Genomic DNA, 18,428 nt, shown 5'->3' with positions numbered 1-18,428 from the left:
ATTGTAGGGTAAAAGTATTTTTAAAAGTGACTGCCAGGGGTGCCTGGGTGGCTCAGTCGATTAAGCGTTCGACTTTTGATCTCAGCTCAGGTCTTAATCTCAGGGTCATGAGTTCAAGCCCCGCATTGGGCTCTGCGCTGGGTGTGGAGCTGACTTAAAATAAAAAAGAAACTGCCAAACTTTTCTTGCCAGCATTTTCCATTCCCATCAGCAATGTTTGAGAGTTCCAATAGCTCCGTATCTTCAAGGGTACTCGGTATGATAACTTCATGATTTGTCTCTTAGCCTTTCTAAATGGGTTGTAATAGCACCTCACTATGGTTTTAATTTGCATTTCCCTAATGATGTTGAATATATTTTCATGTGATTGCCATTTATACATCTTCTTTGGAGAACTGTTTCAATCTTTTGTCCATTAAGGAAAATAGATTATCTTTTTAAGTTTCAAGAGTTCTTTCTATATGCTAGTTACAAGTCCTTTTCAGATACATGTTTTTTTCTCAGAATGTGGTTTTTCATTTTTCCAGCAAAATGTTTTGAAGAGCAAAAGTTTTTGATTTTGATATAGTCCAATTTATTGACATTTGTGATTTTTTAACATATTTAAGAAATCTTTGCCAAATCCAAAGTCATTAAGATATCACTTGTGTTCTAGAAGTTATATCATTTTAGCTTTTATATTTCGGTCTGTGATCCATTTTGGTTGAGTTAATTTTTTAATATGGTGTGAGGTAAGAATTGAAGTTCACTGGTTTGCATGTAGCTATCCAGTTGTTGTAGCAACATTTATTTATTCAGATGGAGACTGAATTACCTTGGTTCTAGGTTGTTCCATTGATCTATTTGCTTGTCTTTATGCCAGTAAAACATTGTGTTGATTACTGTAGCTTCAAAATAAGTCTTGAAATCAGGTATTGTGAGTCACCCAACTTTATTCTTCTTTATTTTAGCTACTGTAGGTCCTTTGCACTTCCACGTATGTTTTAAATTGGGCTTGTTAATTTCAAATAAAAAGCTTTCTGGGATTTTGTGATTGCATAATATCTGCAGATAAAATGGCAGAATTGACATCTGAATGATATTGAGTCTTCAGCTCCACAAACACAGTATCTCTCAGTGTATTTTGGTCTTTCATTTCCTTCACCAATATTCTGTAGTTTTCAATGTATGTATTTTGCACACTATAGTTTTTATTTTATTTTTAAACTTGGTTGCTTTTCTTTCTTTCTTTTTTTTTTTTAAAGCCTGGAGCCTGCTTGAGATTCTCTCTTTCTGCTTCTCCCTCCGCCCCTCCCCTTCTTGTGCATGTGCTCTTTTTCTCTAACAACAACAACAAAAAAAACAAAAAAAAACAAAAATCAAACAAAAAAAATGTCTAGCAGTATGTCTGGTAATGTAAAAAAAAAAAAAAATTTAGTAGTAAATGGCCAAGAACTGTTCCCTTTTCACAGAGCTCATTCTTGGGACAGTATGGGAAGAGCCATCCAGTTGGTCATCTTAGTTTTGTTTTGTTTTTTACATTTTATTTATTTTGAGAGAGAAAATGTGAGCAGGAGAGGGGCACAGCGAGAGAGAGAATCCCAAGCAGGATCTGTGCTGTCAGCGACACGGGCTCTGTGCTGATAGCACAGGGTCTGCTTGGGATTCTCTCTCACCTCCTCTCTCTGCCCCTCTCCTGCTCATGCTCGCTTGCTCTCTCTCTCTCTCTCTCTCTCTCTCTCTCTCTCTCTCTCTCTCCTCCTTCCCCCCCCCCCCCTCCTTCAAAATAAATAAACTTAAGAAAAAAGGTAACACTGGGGCGCCTGGGTGGCTCAGTTGGTTAAGTGTTTGACTTCAGCTCAGGTCATGATCTCAGGCTTATGATTTGGAGCCCCACATCGGGCTCTGTGCTGACAACTCAAAGCCTGGAGCCTGCTTCAGATTCTGTGTCTCCCTGTCTCTGCCCCTCCCCCACTCATGCATGAGTGCACTCACACTCTCTCTCTCTCTCTCTCTGTCTCTCTCAAAAAGTAAAAAAAAAAAAAAAATTTTAAGGTAATGCAATCACCTGGTTCAAAATTCAAGATATAAAAGGGTATAATAATAAAGTTTCCCTCCCACCGGCTTCTTAACCACTAGTTCCCATCTTATGACAGTCAATGTTATGAATTTCTCATGCATCTTCCAGATACTATTCTGTGTGTGTCCCAGCAATTGCTCATATCCAGTTCATAAAGAAATTTGATTATATAAAATAACATCATGAAGGATTGCCTTAAGGATATATGGCTCAGGGACTCCTCGGTGGCTCAGTTGGTTGAGTGTGCAACTTTTGATTTTGGCTCAGGTCATGATCCCAGGGTCATGGCATCAAGCCCTGTGTCTGACTTTGTGCTGAGCATTTATTTTGAGAGAGAGAAAGAGCATGTGTGAGCAGGGGAGAGAAGAGAGAGGGAGAGAGAGAATGCCAAGCAAGCTCCATGCTTCACAGAGCTGGATGCGGCACTTGATCTCACGACCCTGGGATCATGACTTGAGCCGAAATCCAGAGTCAGATACTCAAACCGACTGAGTCACCCAGGCACCCCAACTTATTTATAACTGGAAGTTAGTATGTCTGAATTCCCTTCACCTATTTGCCCACACCCATCTCCCTTCTGGCAGCCACATTTGTTCTCTGTGTTTAAGAGTCTGGTTTTTTGTTCATTTGTATTTTAGATTCCACATATAAGTGAAATCATATGGTATTTGTGTCTGGTTCACTTCACTTAGCAACCTTCAGGTCCATTCATATTGTTGCAAAAGGCAAGATTTCATTATTCTTTATGGCTGAGTAATAAATATCCCACTGTAAAATGAACTTTTTATTGTAAAAAATGAACTTGCACAGTGGTTGTGTAAATGAGGTAGTATGTGTAAAGCATCTTTAAGTATGAACATTAGCTGCTGCTTTTTACAATGTAAGTTTTTCTCTTTATAGGGAGTCTGAAGATACCGTATTGCTGGTCCTCAAAGAAATCTACCAAACCCAGGGCATCTTCCTTGATCAGCCTTTACAGTAAAAATCAACTATGTATGGCTACTTAATGTGAGTTTTTAAATGTCACGTATGCTGCATGGTTCCTACATATTAATATGTTATGGGGAACAGTGTAGACTTGGGCTTTTTATAAATATACTTTTCTCTTGCCTGTCACCAAGATCTAGGTTATTATTCATTTTTAGAGGGACTCTGGTTAAAATTCCTGGGGGAAAAAGCACAATAGCCCACTTAGAGAAAGGTTAGTGTTCATTTGCTTTGCTAGTGATTTGCTCCAATAACACTTAATCATTTTTAGGATCCAAACTCAGAATCTTAATAGTTCTGATCATCTGAGAGTTACCATGGCAGTAGTTAGAATTTTAATGATGAACAACACATCCTGAGATTTAAGTTACTCAGCCTTTTAGATGTGTAACAAGAACGTCCATGTATCAGGCTCTGGCATTCTGCTTGGCTGCCTTCCAGCTGTGACTGCATCGTGACCTCTTTCCACTCTTCCCTAGACAGACACTGAAGGATCCTTCCCCAGAAAATCTACCTGCTTGTTGCTGCCGTTTTCCTCTCAGCCACGTCATTTCTTGCATGTTACCTGCCACTTACCACTGGGGTCTTTGGAAGATAATCTTTTTTGGAAGTGAGTAGAAAAGCAAAGAGAAGACCGTATTGCTTTTTACCACTGGCTTCGTATAAGCACTCGCCATTCTTCATAGTGGGGCGTGTTTGCATCTTTAATTCTTGGGTGACAGGTGCCATCCTTTATTTTTATTGCTTATTCCTTGAGACAGTGTAAAGTCTGTTTTGAGTTTATTTTGGCTTGGGTAGACATTTTTCTAGGAGGTTATTGCTTGTCTTTAGAAAATCCTCTAGTTTGGAAACAGGCTTGAGATTCAGAAGGCATTTTGGGGTACACATGTCTCATTGGTGTTCTCTGCACTTGAAGGCTAAGTGGGTGTGTAAAAGACTGTTGAGCAAATTCTTTTGAGTCCACTTTTCTTTCCTACAAGTACTTTGTGAAGGACCAAAATGTAGCTGGGAGAGAGTTATTGTTTATTCTCTACAGCTGACAGTTGATCAGAGGAATCACTGATGCTGTTCATTATTTTCACAGCTGTTGGAGCTGCTCTCAGAGTCTAAAGTGGATAGTTTAGTTCACATTAGGTGCATCTTTATAAAGCAAAGATGTTATATATCCTAGACCTGTCTTTTTATATCGTGCTTCAACTTAGGAGAGTTTAGATGAAATTTGACTTAGTTATTGGATAGTAGCTTCTTCCTTAAGTTGAGGGCAAAGTTATACAAGCCTTGACAGGCTGCTTTGGTTATAAATAAAAATATCTCAGGAGTACATTTGTGGTGAAATAGAATCTGTGACAGTCAACCACCATATCCACTTGGGTGAAGGTAGTACTGTGTGCTCTGTTTGAAAACATTTTGTAAACACCATTGCCTTCCTTGGTACCCATAATCCAGAAAATGTATTAGAAGCCTCATGGCACAGGCAGTGTTGGTTGGGCAGGTCGGTTTGGCTAGGGGGAAATGTTTCTTTTTCTGCAAGAAAAACCTACGCCTGTCGGGGCCAAGGAACAGCTATTGCAGTCATTGTCAGAGCATGCAAAGTGAAAGGTACCTTGAAGATGATGGGTGCGTGTAGACTAACTTTTTCCAGGCATCTGCTCACCACTGTGCTGTTTTCTTTCTCATTGGTCAGTTTGTCTTTGCAGTTCTCTTTGTGATAGTCCTTTACACTCCATAGGCCTATAACAATGGCACAGGCAGGCAAGCTGCGTTTTCGTTTTTTATAAAAAATGTTTTTTTGTAAACGTATCATGGTATCCAGTGCATTGGCATGTAACATTCACTTCAGCCATCCCTTCAACTGCAGTGGTCTTTATCCCTTTCCAGAGAGGAAAGGAAAAGGAAGTTAATCACTGTCACCTTAGAGATGGTAGAGGTGAGGTTGGGGTACAGGGTCAGTGTCTGGCCTTTCCTTGTCCATCTGCTTTACAGGCTAATGCTGACTTAGCCACTAAGAAGTGTCAGATACATGGAATACTTTTGTATATAAACTGAGTTTGAAGTAAGGGTTACTGAGAATTAAGTAGCATTAATTATATTTTAGAGGGGAAGCTTTTGTCAAGTTGTCTTCAAATTTAAGTTTATTCTTCCTATTAGCAGAATAGAGCATATTTAAGAGTAAACCAAAGGACAAGCAAGAAGGAGTTCCTGTAACCAAAGATGAACAGCATACCCCTGGGATAGCTAGATCAACCACTGCTGGGACTAAGAAATGGTTCTTTCCTGATGGGGAGGGGCAGGCAGCTGTACAAGAGCTTGATGTCTCGTCTCTCCACCTGTGGTAGCATCATGGTTGCATATCACATAGGATGATAGGCTTGATTTAAATCCTTTAGTTATATATTATTTGCACTACTTTGGTCGTATCATGTGCAGTGTCTTGACCAAGACTATTTTTCAACTGTAGAGTATCATTTTCTACATATTTCCTGCTACAGAATTTGTATTGCTTATTTCAGCAACAGATTGTCTGCATGGAAAGATTAATAGTACTGATTAGCTTTCTAATATTTTGCACTTTTTGAAATGTTTGTTTTTTTACATGATTATATTTAAAAGTTTATGAAATACTGAAATAAAACCATATTGACCAGTTGCCTACTTTTACCTGGTTCATCCATTATACAGAAAGTTAATACAATAACCGTTTTCTCCCCGTATATATTTCTAAAGCAAATTAAAAAGATAACATTTGGGCAAAGAACTAATATTTAAGTTCTTTTCCGGGGACTGGTGTTTTCTTTAGGCAGATACAGTAAAGCGTGGCAATTACAAAATAAATACTGAGACTGTTCTTCAGTAATTGCAGGTATCAGCCTCTACTACCGATAGTTGTGTCACTTATGTCAGATGGGGAATCCAGGGTTTTACTTTGGAAACGTTCTGGCTCTCGTGTGGTATTAAGGACCAAAAACACCCACAGTCACCATCTTCTTTGAATATCACATTTATTGAAGGTAAAAGACACACTGAAGATACAGAAACATGTAAGCCAAGGTTATATTTAAAGTACGATTGTAAAGAGAAAGGTACTTGTAGGTCCTGTAGCATCTCCTGTAAAATTGTTCCTTGTATCCCATTTGAAGAAGGGTCACAGAAAGTTCATTTTTCCGCTAGATAACCACATCTGTAATTTTTCTTTCCTGCCTTAGCCAGTTGGCAGAGTTGATGCATTTGGGCAGGTCTTCAGTCATGCATGGAGAGAAGGAAACTAGTGAGCACAGTTTAGGAGTATGTTTCAGTACTAGCAACTGAGGGTGGTTTCCGCCTCATTTGTCCTTACCATTTTTTAAAACTGTTTACTTAGTAATTCAATAAATAATTTATGTCCACAGTATTTAAAATGGACAGCAATATTTGACTAGACTCAGGTAAGATACATATGTAGGAAGGTAAAACAGCCAGAATTGGACATTTTCCTATATAAGGTTTGATGGATTGTCACCAGAGAAAGTAAACAGAACCAAAATTTCAGTTGGTCATGCCCTGGATTTTAAGATTTTGAGCTATAGAAAATGGAAATTCATCTCTAGCTTCTAGGATATGTAGAGGCTTCTTTGTAAAATCTTTTTTTCTTATTTTAGAGCCTGAGTGAGCAGGGGAGAGGGGCAGAGGGAGAGAATCTTAAGCAGACTCCATGCTCAGCACAGAGCCCGAAATGGGGCTCAATCCCACAACCCTGAAATCATGACCTGAGCCAAAATCGAGTCGGATGCTCAACTGACTGAGCCACCCAGGCACCCCTTGCAAAGGCTTCTTTGTGAAAGATCCTTCCCAGAATGGCATTTAAATGAAATGTAGGGGCGCCTGGGTGGCGCAGTCGGTTAAGCGTCCGACTTCAGCCAGGTCACGATCTCGCGGTCCGGGAGTTCGAGCCCCGCGTCGGGCTCTGGGCTGATGGCTCAGAGCCTGGAGCCTGTTTCCGATTCTGTGTCTCCCTCTCTCTCTGCCCCTCCCCCGTTCATGCTCTGTCTCTCTCTGTCCCAAAAATAAATAAACGTTGAAAAAAGAAAATTTAAAAAAAAAAAAAATAAAAAAAAAATAAATGAAATGTAAAATGCTGTAGATATTGGGATACCAGCTGGTAGACTACTTTATGATCTTTTTACCAAATGTGTGGCACAGAGCAGTGAAAAAGAACCTTGAACTTTGACTCCATGATAAATCCATGTGAGCAAAACCGCATAAACATATGGAGGCAGAATGAAGTGCTGATGTCCTCACTTGTACCTCTTAAGAGACAAAAGGTCAGAAATTCTTGGGCAGTTACGAAGGGTGATTTACCTAATCTCCACTGAGGTAGTTCCAATTTCTAAATACTAAAATGATAAGGATCACCAGGCTTCTGTGCAATGGGAAGTACAAGTCTGTCCTGAAATGGTTTATGGCATTCTGCGTCAGTCAGCGGAGGATAATACTGCCTGTAGCAGACATAGGCAAATGTCAGGCCAATCATGGATCCAACTAGTACGTCTGAAAGAGAAGAGATAAGGTCTTCTCTTAATCATATTAGACTCGTAAATCATGTTAAAACACCACGTGGTGCTGGCATACTGATACTGCGAGTTCAATTGTAGATCACTGCAGTAAAGCGAATGTCTCAATAAAGCAAGTCAGATGAATTTTTTGGTTTCCCAGTGCAAGATGAAAGTTACGCTAATACTGTGCCGTAGTCTATTAAGTGTGCGATAGCATTACATCTAAAACAAAAAAAGCATATACCTTAATTAAAAAATACTTTATTGCTGAAAAAAATGCTAACCATCATCTGAGCTTTCAGCAAGTCATAACCACTGATCACAGACCACCATAACAAATATAGTAATAATGAAAAAGTTTGAAATATTCAACAATTACCAAAATGAGACAGGGAAACACCAAGTGAGCAAACGTGGAAAACTGGCACTGAGAGACCTGCCTAGCGCAGCATCGCCACAAACTTCAGTTTGCACAAGACAACGTTATCTGTAAAGTGCAATAAAATGAGGTACGTCGGTACAGAGACCTTGGCCCTTCAGGTTTCTCTACTTGTTTGGGCTGCAAAAAAACCTCAATTCCAGGTTTATGGTTTCTTTAGGCTTTCTCAGTTTTGTTATATGAGTAATAGGATTATCATCAGGTTCTTTTCTAAACCAAACCAAAACACATCTTTAGTTAAATAAGTGTAAATGAGCCTTTTTCCAAGTATACCAGATTGAATTTTTTAAAAATTCGGAATAACGTTTCACTTAATGATATTAACCCCTTTTTCATCATTTAAAGAGTTCTAGAGGAAGCAATAAACTCCTCAGGAGTTGCCTTTCTTTGCAGGAAAAAAAAAGTTTATTCTTTAGGAGCCTTAGGGCTCCTAAGGACTTTTAGGAAATACTGTCAGGTTTTTTTTTTGAATTAGGAATTTTCTGGGAAGGTACTCTGTCACTTGGATGTTTTGCTTTGTCATTCAACTTAAATTTCTTTGGTTTAACTACAATTTTATGTTTTCTTGAACTTTAGTTTCTGAACAAAAACCTCATGACAACAAACTTGATTTTTAAGACCCTAAGTGAATTGAGCTTTTGAGGTTTGTGGTAAAAAATTTCTTAGAGAAAAATGAAATTCGTAGTTTATTCTGAACTTATGATGCTTCAGAGTAATGGAAAATTTAGGATATTTCTCCTTAAAAGGAAACTGTGCTTTCCCATGCTCCATACAGCTGGTTCAGAAACCCAGACCCTCCCATACTTATTTGTTTATTCATTTAGCAGACACATTCAGCGTCTCCTCTGTGCCAAATGCTTGGGGTAAAATGGTGGGTGAAACGTGCGAACTTGCACGGCACGAATACCTCGCTTACCTTGCCAGTGATGCTTATAGTCACAGGTGCGGGAAAGTGCAATCACAGCTGCGAGGAGGAGAGGCGACAGAAAGGCACAGAACCTCCAAGACTTCCCACGGCCTTGTGGCGCGAAGCAATGTAACTTCCCCGCCAGGTAGAAGGAAGCAAAGGCCAGACCAGCAAATGCAACTAGAAGAGGGAAAACCTATAAGTGTATGTCTCTTAAAGGAAGCGCTGTCATCCATCTGCAGATAGGTGGCCGGGGGGGGGGGGGCATGTTTTATTCTTTCTGGATACCCTTCTGGTAGAGATCATTGATGATGGAGGAGGAGGAAACAAAAGGGAAAATGAAGGACTTTATTTTGTGTCCCAAAGTTAATATTTATTCTGAGAATAGTTTTTGGAATATTAACAATTGGGCAGGTTATTTAACTTCTCAATGCCTTCGTTTCCTCATGTATAAATGGGAATCATAAAAATAATACTACCCACCTCATTATGCTATTTTGGTATTAAATGAGGTAAGAATCAAAAATGCCTTCCAAAGAACCTGACACATAGTAGTCCTTCAGCAAAGGTTAATGCTTTTATAACTAGTACAAGATTGCAGGATCTAGGCAAATAATACAACAATCCTAAAACGTTCCAGATCTCATGAAGGTAAACTACCTCCTCTCTCCTCCCTGATTTTTGAGGCTCAGACTTGTGAAATCTTGGGGTTATTAAAGAAGGGGGGGGTTCGCTAGTTTCTAGATACAAGAACAAAACTAGTGAGATGATCCCATCCTCACACATTTCCTAGGTTAAATTCAGTGGCCCCCCAAAAGGCAGAGATGTCAAGTTCACATCGTACAGGAAGAATGTCCACTGGGGAAGCTCTTCCGGCCCTCATTCACCACGTCCTTGTCTCCTGTGCACTTCAAGTCAGAATGGGCTTGCCCATCCGGGAAGCAGCGGTAGAAGAAGTCTGGGCGTGGCCTGAAAGAACCATGATCTCAACACAGATCGCCTGACAACACCAGAAATTATTTTTTGGTTTTATCAGACATCCGTAATCTGTAATCCATTTACTCTCGGTCAAATGGTGTCCCAGGCAAAATAATGGAAGTGGATTAGGACAGTCACCATTAAAAGAAAAGCATTATTTCCAGGGTCAGCATTTAAATCGGGAGGTGGGGGGTGGGGTGGGGTGGGCGGGAGCCTGTCCAGCACATGATAAATTGTTAGGGCAAAGAGCAAGTCACCCTGCAGCTTCAGCAGGTGCTCTAGAGGACGTGGACCCTGCTGCAGCTGTCAGTGGGAAATGCTGTTCAGGGCAGCGAAGAGCCCAAGTGTCACCTGCAGGACAACCATAGGGAAAGGGAGGAAGAGTTAAGTGAAAAAAGCAAGGTCAGACAGAGGAGGAAAGGATAAGGAGGAAGCTGTGTGGTGCAGCCATGAACCACCTCCTGTGGGTGGGTGGGTGGGGAAGGGCTGGCACCCAGGTGCGGACCCTGCTCACTCACCTGCCCACTATCAGTTTTATTGTGTTGGTAAAGACACCGTTCAGAGCCAGGGCAAGGCTGGCAGCTGGAAAGCAAAGAAACTTACTGTTAGTTTCTGCCTCAGAGGCGCTGCATGGTCATTGTCTCTTGAGAGCAGCCATGTCTTTCTGAGACAGGAATGGTCAGGCTCCAACCGGAGCTGAGCGTGGAAATAATTCTCTTAACGTGTTGCACAGAGAGAACTGCACTAGGCTGAAGATGTTTCTGGGGTACAAATTATCCAGTGCATATAGGCACTGCTAGGAAGTTACGTTCTTAGAGTGCTAGTTTTCGGTGTCATGGGTGATAGCACGGGTACAGGGGAGATAGGACGACTTTAGGAATGCAGAACCCCATGGTCTCCACCCGCTGAGGTCACACCTCCAGTGGCTGAAGCCCACAACTCCCACCTTCTCATTCCAGCACCAAGGAGGTAACCCAGCCAGAGACCGCTAGTTCTTACCCAGGCAGGCCTGTCTGCTGTCTGTCCCGCCCGCCTTCTTGAGACATCTGGCCAGGAGGATCAGAGACAGTGGGGAGAGAAATGCAATGACCTGAACCAGAACATGGCAGAGGTTAAAAAACCAAACCCCGAGACCACTAGTTGTTAAAGGAGCTCCCACAGGGAAGAGGGGTGGTAGGGACAGCAGAACTCACATGTCAGAGCTCCCTGTTCCCCTGTCAATATAAGTAGCGTCAGACTGGGCACTAGCAGCTCCACCAGCAAGTAACACCATCACATTATTCTAAATGACCAGTTCCCTCGGGCCATCCCCATCCTAAGGAACAGAGCTCAGAACATGGCCCTGGAGCAAAAACTGGCATCTTGCTAAATTTGGATCCTAATCATAAGGAAACAAAATTTTTAGCACATCAAGGGGGACAGTAAGTTTCCGTTTTGGAGCCAAAACGACCACCTCCTGCTGCTTCCTGGCATTAAGCTCAGTAACAGGTACTAAGGGTCAGAAGGAAGGCTAGTTCTCCACGCACAAACATGGGCTTGGTAGGGAAATACTCTGCTTCCACATACGGATTCCGGTAAAGCCACATCTCCTCTGGTTGGATCAGCCGCTGGAAGGGAGGGAGAAGTTCTGTTACCCTAAAGGAGAAACAAAAATGTGCAGAGCCTGTCGGCTTGTTTCCTGGAACGGCCGGGGCTTCCCACCTAGGGACCCCGGACCTTGGCCCGCGGGCGGCGCTCGAGGAACCCCAGGCCGAGGCAGGGGCTGCCTGCCCGCCTCCTTTGGGGTCGGCCGCCCGTCTGGAGTGGGGTCCGACCGCAAGACGCTTACAGGAAGGCCGCGAACAGGGCGATCCGCACGCCCAACTCGGCCCCGAGGGCCGCCGCCGCCTTCTCCATCCGCTCGGCCCCGGACAGACGCCGCGCTGACGTGGCTGCCGCTGCGGCGGCTGCGGGGCGCGCGCCCGCCCCCTGGAGGGCCGTCCCGGGAGGCCGGGCCTCGGCTGCTCTCAGAGCGGGCTAGCGGGCGCCGGGGGAACTGCGCGCGCAGAAGGCGGGCGGCCACCTCGCGGCCGGGGCGGGTCGGCAACCCCGGGAGGAGGGGCGGCTCCGGCGCCGTCCCGAGAGCAGCACCTCGCCAAAGGAATGGGGAGCAAGCGGGGCCGTTCTAGGGTGCTGGGCAGGGAGCTGGCTCCCGGTGCCCAGCCAAGCAGCAGTTTCTCCGTGGAGTCTGAGAAACCGACCGGATGAGAGGGACATCTATCCCCGTGGCGCCCTTCGCCAACCAGTCGGTGCCTCGATATTCTCCTACCACGCCAAGCGGGGAGCGACATTCTCCAAGGACCTCACCTCTATGAAAACCAAACCAAACCCCAGGAGTGCGGCCCCACGTTTATTCGCAGCGCAGTGGCGGGGACATCCCGAAGGGCCCTGCAGTGCTGCGGACTCACCGCCGCCCCCCTCCCGCTCAGGGTGCACATCTTGGGCCATTCAGCCCTGCGCCGGGTCCCCTCCCTCCCTTTATGACCCCTTGTCCAGTAGTTGTGGCAAGAAATGACAGGCAATGAACAAGTCCACAATTTAATTTGTAACATACAGGACAATTTATTGAAGTCAATCTCAAGCAAAATCTGAAATCAGTGGAATGTCATTAAGAACCTTTCCAAATTAATCCTCACGGAAGCAAAAAACACGTCTGAATTCCAAAGTAGTTGTCAAATAAAAAAAGGCAACATCTCAGTAAATATAATGTACAAAAATTTATGTTCCTACCAGCACACACAGTAGTTAGAAGCTTAAAATTACAGGCAATCCTAAATGTACTGTAACTAGTCACCAATAAGCTATCTATATACAGGTTAACCAAGCTTTACACGTTTCACACTATGCAGTAAAACATAGGTCGATCAACAAAATCCCCAAAATATCATGTATCTTGAAGTCTATGTGGCAACATCAAGTCATTATACAGTAATGCCCTAGTGGAACACCCCCCAGGGAAAATGAACACTAATCCCTTAGTGTCAAGAGCTTCTAGCCAAGCCACAGAAACCCAAAAGAGATTGACTTTAGTGAATATTGATGCTCTGTTATTAAAGACTCAAATCTCAAGTGATTTAGGCAAAATAACATTTCACAGGATCTACAAAGTTTATTACAGATAAACAAAGTACAGAAATAACCAATCTACAAAGGTCATTATCATAGATAAAGATCACAAGAAAAATGAAAACAGAATCTGTAGGTATCTGTGTTTGTTGTGCAATATCACAAGTGGTTACAAATGAATTTCTCATACCAATTCCAATTATGCACACACCCCTGTATATAAAAAGGACCTAATTATTAGCCAGTTGTAATCATCATTTAGCATCTTGGTCATCGGAGGCAATATGATTTTCTTTTTTGACACAGGGTATGTGACAGCACAAATGAGATAAAAGTAGAAAAGTAAATTTTATCCAGTCCACTCCTAAACTGACAAGAATACCTTACGAATACCTTATCTCGGGGATCTGCTGGCTGCTGAGAGCCACCAGCTCGAGTCAGAGGTCCGCAGCAGGCAGGGAGAAGGGCGCACTGGCACCCGAGGGTGCTTTCTTGCTAATCCGCAGATGGAGAAGGTCACGTAAGAAAACTAGGGGTTGAATAAATGACTTTGGCAACTGTTTATCTTTTCCCTTTGTCTTACACGTAATGGACTTGCACGGGCTACTGAGGCACAGGTCGCTCTCCTCCTCCTCCCCTTTCACACGTATGTGCCACAAGCACCTGAACTTGTCACCTAAGCAATGGACTGACAAGAAAAGAACGGAAATGTTTTTTGAAACACGCAGGTTACACCCTGCATTTCAGGAGTGCAACGTAAGTGCAAATTTTTGTTTTTTTCCCTACACAGGCATATATATTAAAAGGAAAGAGGAGGTGCACGGGGATAGGGCTGACAAAATGACAAAATAAAGAACACACATAGGAAATATTCATAAAAATGGTGCTGGTATTTCATGCAAGAGTCTCTTCCTCAAATGCATACATGAAATCTGAGATATCTGCTGTGGACACCCTCTCCCATTTGCAGAACTTTGCCTTTAATCCAAGCTAAAGAGGATAAGAGACTAGGCTATTTGTTTTCAAAACAGTATACAAAACAATGCTTTCTACTTCATAAATTTAAAAATAACTGTAAAATAAGGGGAATCTGAAGAGTTTCAAGTACTTAAAAAACCTGAATTCAATGAGGCAGAGGTCTCAATGTTAAAGTGACTACTTCGTACCTGTGGTAAACATGATCAGTCCCCGCCCTCACCCTATTCTACCCCTTCTCTCCCGGTCCCCGCCCCAGGTAAAAGTCGGTAGATTTCAGTATATACAAATTCCCAACTTTTCAGTATTTGTTAATACATGGCAAAGCTGTCTAATTACATCTATTCCCCAGCTCATCTGAAACTGGGAGTTCTACTCTTTGTTTACAGATAACCAGGGACCAATTCGAGGTGGCTCTGGGCCAAAGGAAATGGTTCCCAATGATCTCGTCAAGTCGCAGCAACAAGGCCCAACGACTTGGGGCGGCCAGATGCCGCAGCCTTGGAAGAAGGAAGTGGGGCGGAATTTGCGCTGCCCAGCGATCAAGCAACTTCCCAAGGTCATGGTACCTCACGGAGAAGCACATCAAATGTAAGATTCCCAAGCCATGAGGACTCCACGGCAACTCATTTCCTTACCCTGTCGGGACGTGGCATGTGGCAGCACCTTGACTTTAAGGTGAATGCTAAAGGAAGAGCGTGGGACTTAAAAGGAAGTGGAGGACGAGCCACGAATCCCGGGCAGTCCAGAGACTCCCCCCTGCACAGCGGCCTCCCCACCCTCCACACTGCAGCTCTGGGTCCGGCCCGTGGAGCACAGAGCACGTGACTAGTCCAAAAGGAAACTCTACTTCATGAACCATGAAAGAAACGTGTCCAACAGCCTGCCCTGAGAGTCCTTTACATGATTATCTCAGAATTTCAAAACATTTTTCACAAGCACGTTTCCAAATAGTCTGTGGAAATGGCAGAAGGGAGCTAGGAGCAGCCACCAACCCCCCCCCTCCCCCGCCATTATTTATTTATTTATTTAAGATATGGTCCTGACTTGAACACACAGCTCCAAGTTTCAATGATTCTAAAAGGCAGCCTATTCTATAGCTCAGGCCATCATTTTTGACAATTAAGGTAGAGGAGGAACTTGTTAAGATAAAAACGAAAATAAAACCCACCTCCCTCCTGACTCTAGCCCTGATTAGATATTACAGGAGTGAATCACTTCCTCCAGCTGCTTTGGCCTTCCAGGAATGAAGGGTCAGCCACCCCCTCCCAGCCCCAGGCGGCCCTCCTGACTCCCTTGTGACCGGGGTCCAGCCCCTTCCTGCACTGCACACGCCTGGTGGCTTCCAGGATTTCCTCTGTAGTTGTTACTGTCTGATTTCTGAAGCTTTACGCTGATGATCAAAAATTTTACATTCACTTCTTCTTCCAAAGAATTAACAGGAGGCTAAAAAAAAAAATACCACCATTATCCCATGCTGCCATGAGCTATCTCATTTTTGGACAAGAATAAAAACCAACCATCTATGCTCTGACCACACATACAGATTTAAAAGTTAACAAATACCAACTTAAGTCTGAGAGAGAGACACGTCTTTTGGAATACCTCACTGGCGAGGCGCAGTGAGCGCAACTCTCTCTCCCTCTCTGCTTCTATCACCTGCAACTTGGAAATACATGAAAGAGGTCAGGAGTGACACCACGGAGGTGTGAGGAGAGCTCCTTGGCACTGGCAGGACCGAAGCCACTTTTCGAACTGTTAAAGAGCAGTCACGGACAAAGACTCCAGAGCTGTGGTTAGCCACTTTGTTTTCTACCCTGATTTCTGAAATGGCAGAACAATCCTATTAGATACCCCCCACCCCCAACAAAAACGATGAAATCTCAGCAGAGCTGTTACAGATACATGAACCAAACACAACACAATGAAGAAGCTGCATAAAAATACTTAAACCTAAGGTACCTGCAGTGCAGAGGATGTACCCTGGCTTACCGTAGAAAAGTCCTCAGATATTAAATAGCACTGAGTTGGAAACAAAGCAAGGAGAGAAGATTTCATGTTTGATACTATTTCAACAAGAGTTGCACTTCGAATGTTAAAGGAAATCCTTCATGTTAGTAAGTTTAAAAAAGCAAACATCTATCATATATATATATATATATATATATATATATATATATATATATAAAGTTTTAGTATGATAAAACCTAGATTTTCTTAAATTATTTTTTAAAAGGATATCAAACCATATAATTGCTCAAGAGCAATTATGTTGCAAAGAGTTTAGTGTTTTGGTGAAGCTGTACTTCATGTTACTCATAGCAATTATATTTGGTAACACGTACAGCATTTTCCATTTTGCTCTTTCTTCTGGGACCATGTCTGATCAATAGAATTACTGGAGGCCCAAGAAGTCACCTCAGAATTAATTGCTGGAATCAGGCAAATGGCAGTTTAGGAGCTTAAGTAAAGGAAGTGTAGTGTGGTTTTTGTTTGGTTTGTTTTTTTTTTACAAGAGAAAACCCAGTACGATTACACATTTACATTAAAAAAAGAGGCACAAAACAGTGTTTCTTCTTTTTTCCAGAGAAGAACTCTAAATTGACAAGAAAAAAGGAACACGCGTGACACAACCGAAGGAATGTGGCCGAGCATCTACTCTCTCAACCTTCATAAGGTTCCTAGAAACTTCTTGAGGGAAAATAAATGCTACCAGGTATCAGCAACTGTAAGCAGTCAGAATCCACAGAGAAAGTTATAGTTCATTCAAGCTAGCCCTAGACTTCTACTTAGCACAGTGTTACAACAAGGTCTGACATGACTAATTACTTCATACCAGGAATACTGGAATATACATATTCCTAAACATGAAATGCAAGTGAATTTTGTGGGCAGACACCTTGGTACACTTGCATCTGTGAGATCCAAGCATCACCACCAACCATTTTTGCTAACGCTGCTTTCTCGGGAGCTTCCCTAAGTGCTTCCTACAACGAAGTGTGTTTGTGTGGCTCTTACCTACCCTGTAGAAGTGTCCCCCTTCCTCAATGGGGGCGATGTTGGTTACTAGATAATACGAGATATAAATTGTCTACATAGAACTTGGGGCTGCCCCTACCCCTTCTGCCCCCCAAATTAGGAACTAAACCAAGAAACCTACTCAGATACAGCTCAGATTCATTTGTGTAGTTCCCACTAGGAAACATGGCTGAGCAGAGACAAGAGAGGAAATGCCCTTAATTCTCTCCAAGATGGACGAGGGGGCTCCACTATACTGAACAGAAAATGGTGCTTGTATGATACAGTGTCTGGTCTGGGCCTCTCGTCTCCCATTATCTGCCTTTGTCAGTGTGCCAGGATAGAGGGGGGATGACCACTCACGTCCACATAAACACACTTCATCAAAAATGTCCACGATCAATGGAAAATATTTCCAACTCAGTGAACGCACCCCCTTCTGTCTTTCTCCAAAACCCCAAACCACATTACATTCCTTTCTAGGTAGAGTTATCACGTCATAAAGCCCACCTAGGTTAAGACCACAGAGGTAAAATCCACTGAGGCATTTTGTTCTCAAGAGGCCAGATCCAATACTCCCATAAAGCCCTTCTCTGAGACTATGAAAGACGTTCCGAAGGGAAAGAGAAGTCAGCCTCCCTACTGCTCAGCAAAGAGGTATATGAAGATCATCAGAGCCTTTTCCAGAGGGCCTGCTCCAGCTCCTACGTGAGACGCACACGCACACTGAACAGACTACCTGACTACATTTCTTAAGATAAAAAAAAAAAAAAAAAAAAGAAAATAAATAAAGGAATGATGGCTACTTTTGCTTTTTACACCCAAGGAACACATCCTAGACTTCAAATTTATCTCATTAACATAACTTTCTCTTCTAAAAGCGAAGACATCTCTTTTTCCAGCTGCAAAGGCATTGAAGCACAATAAAAGGCAAGAAAAGACCAAGGGAATCTGGCCCGCTACAGAAGAGGACGCAAGCTGACAAAACAGAACCAGATCCCAGCAATTGCTCCTGCCCGCGCCACCCGGCTCCCCATTCGCACTTCAGTAAGGCAGCGCTGAAGGCCAAGGCCGCGCGCACCGCAGCCGGCTCTTCTTCCACTAACGCGTCACCGATTCCCCTTTTTTCTTTTCTTTTTGTCATTTCAATAAAAAGAAAAAAAAGAAATCACCACCCATTTATTCTCTCAGGTCTTCTCCACGATCCTGCGATTCCAACTTGCATTTGATCTTGCTCCAGTACTCTGCCGACACAGGAGATTCGGGGTCGTGCTCCGAGCAGCAGAGCCGGCCTTCCAGGGCCGAGGGAACCAGAGCGCCCTCTCGGTGATCTTTACAGAAGGAGCGCGGGCAGAACTCGCAGAAGGAGATGGCGGCGCTGCCACACTCCCCGCACTGGTGCCACGGGCACTCCCACTTTCCTAGTGAGGG

At 43.2% G+C, this 18,428-nt stretch overlaps 3 protein-coding genes across 18 annotated transcripts in view; 1 reads left to right on the top strand and 2 right to left on the bottom strand.

The window, feature by feature from the left end:
• Nucleotides 1-9,827, top strand: part of DDHD2 (DDHD domain containing 2) — a 30,322-nt gene extending 20,495 nt beyond the window's left edge. For 2 of the 9 annotated variants that reach the window (XM_047856150.1, XM_047856144.1), the window contains exons 18-19: nucleotides 2,960-3,067; nucleotides 3,530-4,202. In XM_047856150.1, coding sequence (XP_047712106.1) covers nucleotides 2,960-3,041 — 82 coding nt within the window. In that variant the 3' untranslated portion in view covers nucleotides 3,042-3,067; nucleotides 3,530-4,202. Of the gene's footprint in view, nucleotides 1-2,959; nucleotides 3,068-3,525; nucleotides 4,203-5,194; nucleotides 5,691-9,714 lie in introns of those variants that run through there. The other 7 variants (XR_007151578.1, XR_007151577.1, XR_007151576.1 and 4 more) reach the window with 7 other exon arrangements.
• Nucleotides 6,143-11,869, bottom strand: PLPP5 (phospholipid phosphatase 5). 5 transcript variants are annotated; one of them, XM_047856152.1, is made up of 8 exons: nucleotides 11,728-11,868; nucleotides 11,426-11,534; nucleotides 10,899-10,989; nucleotides 10,418-10,481; nucleotides 9,766-9,890; nucleotides 8,931-9,101; nucleotides 7,382-7,570; nucleotides 6,143-6,281 (listed from the first exon to the last, which is right to left on the bottom strand). In XM_047856152.1, the coding sequence occupies exons 1-7, from the start codon at nucleotides 11,793-11,795 to the stop codon at nucleotides 7,410-7,412; spliced, it is 789 nt and encodes a 262-aa protein (XP_047712108.1). In that variant the 5' UTR covers nucleotides 11,796-11,868; the 3' UTR covers nucleotides 6,143-6,281; nucleotides 7,382-7,409. The 5 variants fall into 5 exon arrangements, with proteins under 5 accessions (XP_047712108.1, XP_047712109.1, XP_047712112.1 ...); XM_047856153.1 differs by having other exon boundaries at nucleotides 10,899-10,945; nucleotides 11,466-11,534; XM_047856156.1 differs by having other exon boundaries at nucleotides 11,616-11,768.
• Nucleotides 11,870-12,475: 606 nt separating this feature from the next.
• NSD3 (nuclear receptor binding SET domain protein 3) overlaps nucleotides 12,476-18,428 on the bottom strand; it is a 119,747-nt gene continuing 113,794 nt past the window's right edge. For all 4 annotated transcript variants that reach the window (XM_047855238.1, XM_047855242.1, XM_047855243.1 and 1 more), the window contains one exon: nucleotides 12,476-18,418. In XM_047855238.1, coding sequence (XP_047711194.1) covers nucleotides 18,177-18,418 — 242 coding nt within the window. In that variant the 3' untranslated portion in view covers nucleotides 12,476-18,176. The remainder of the gene's footprint in view (nucleotides 18,419-18,428) is intronic.

This window comes from Prionailurus viverrinus, chromosome B1, assembly GCF_022837055.1.
Source record: "Prionailurus viverrinus isolate Anna chromosome B1, UM_Priviv_1.0, whole genome shotgun sequence".
NCBI lineage: Eukaryota > Metazoa > Chordata > Mammalia > Carnivora > Felidae > Prionailurus > Prionailurus viverrinus.
The sequence above is the reverse complement of the archived record's forward strand: the minus strand, read 5'-3'. Positions and strand labels throughout refer to the sequence as shown.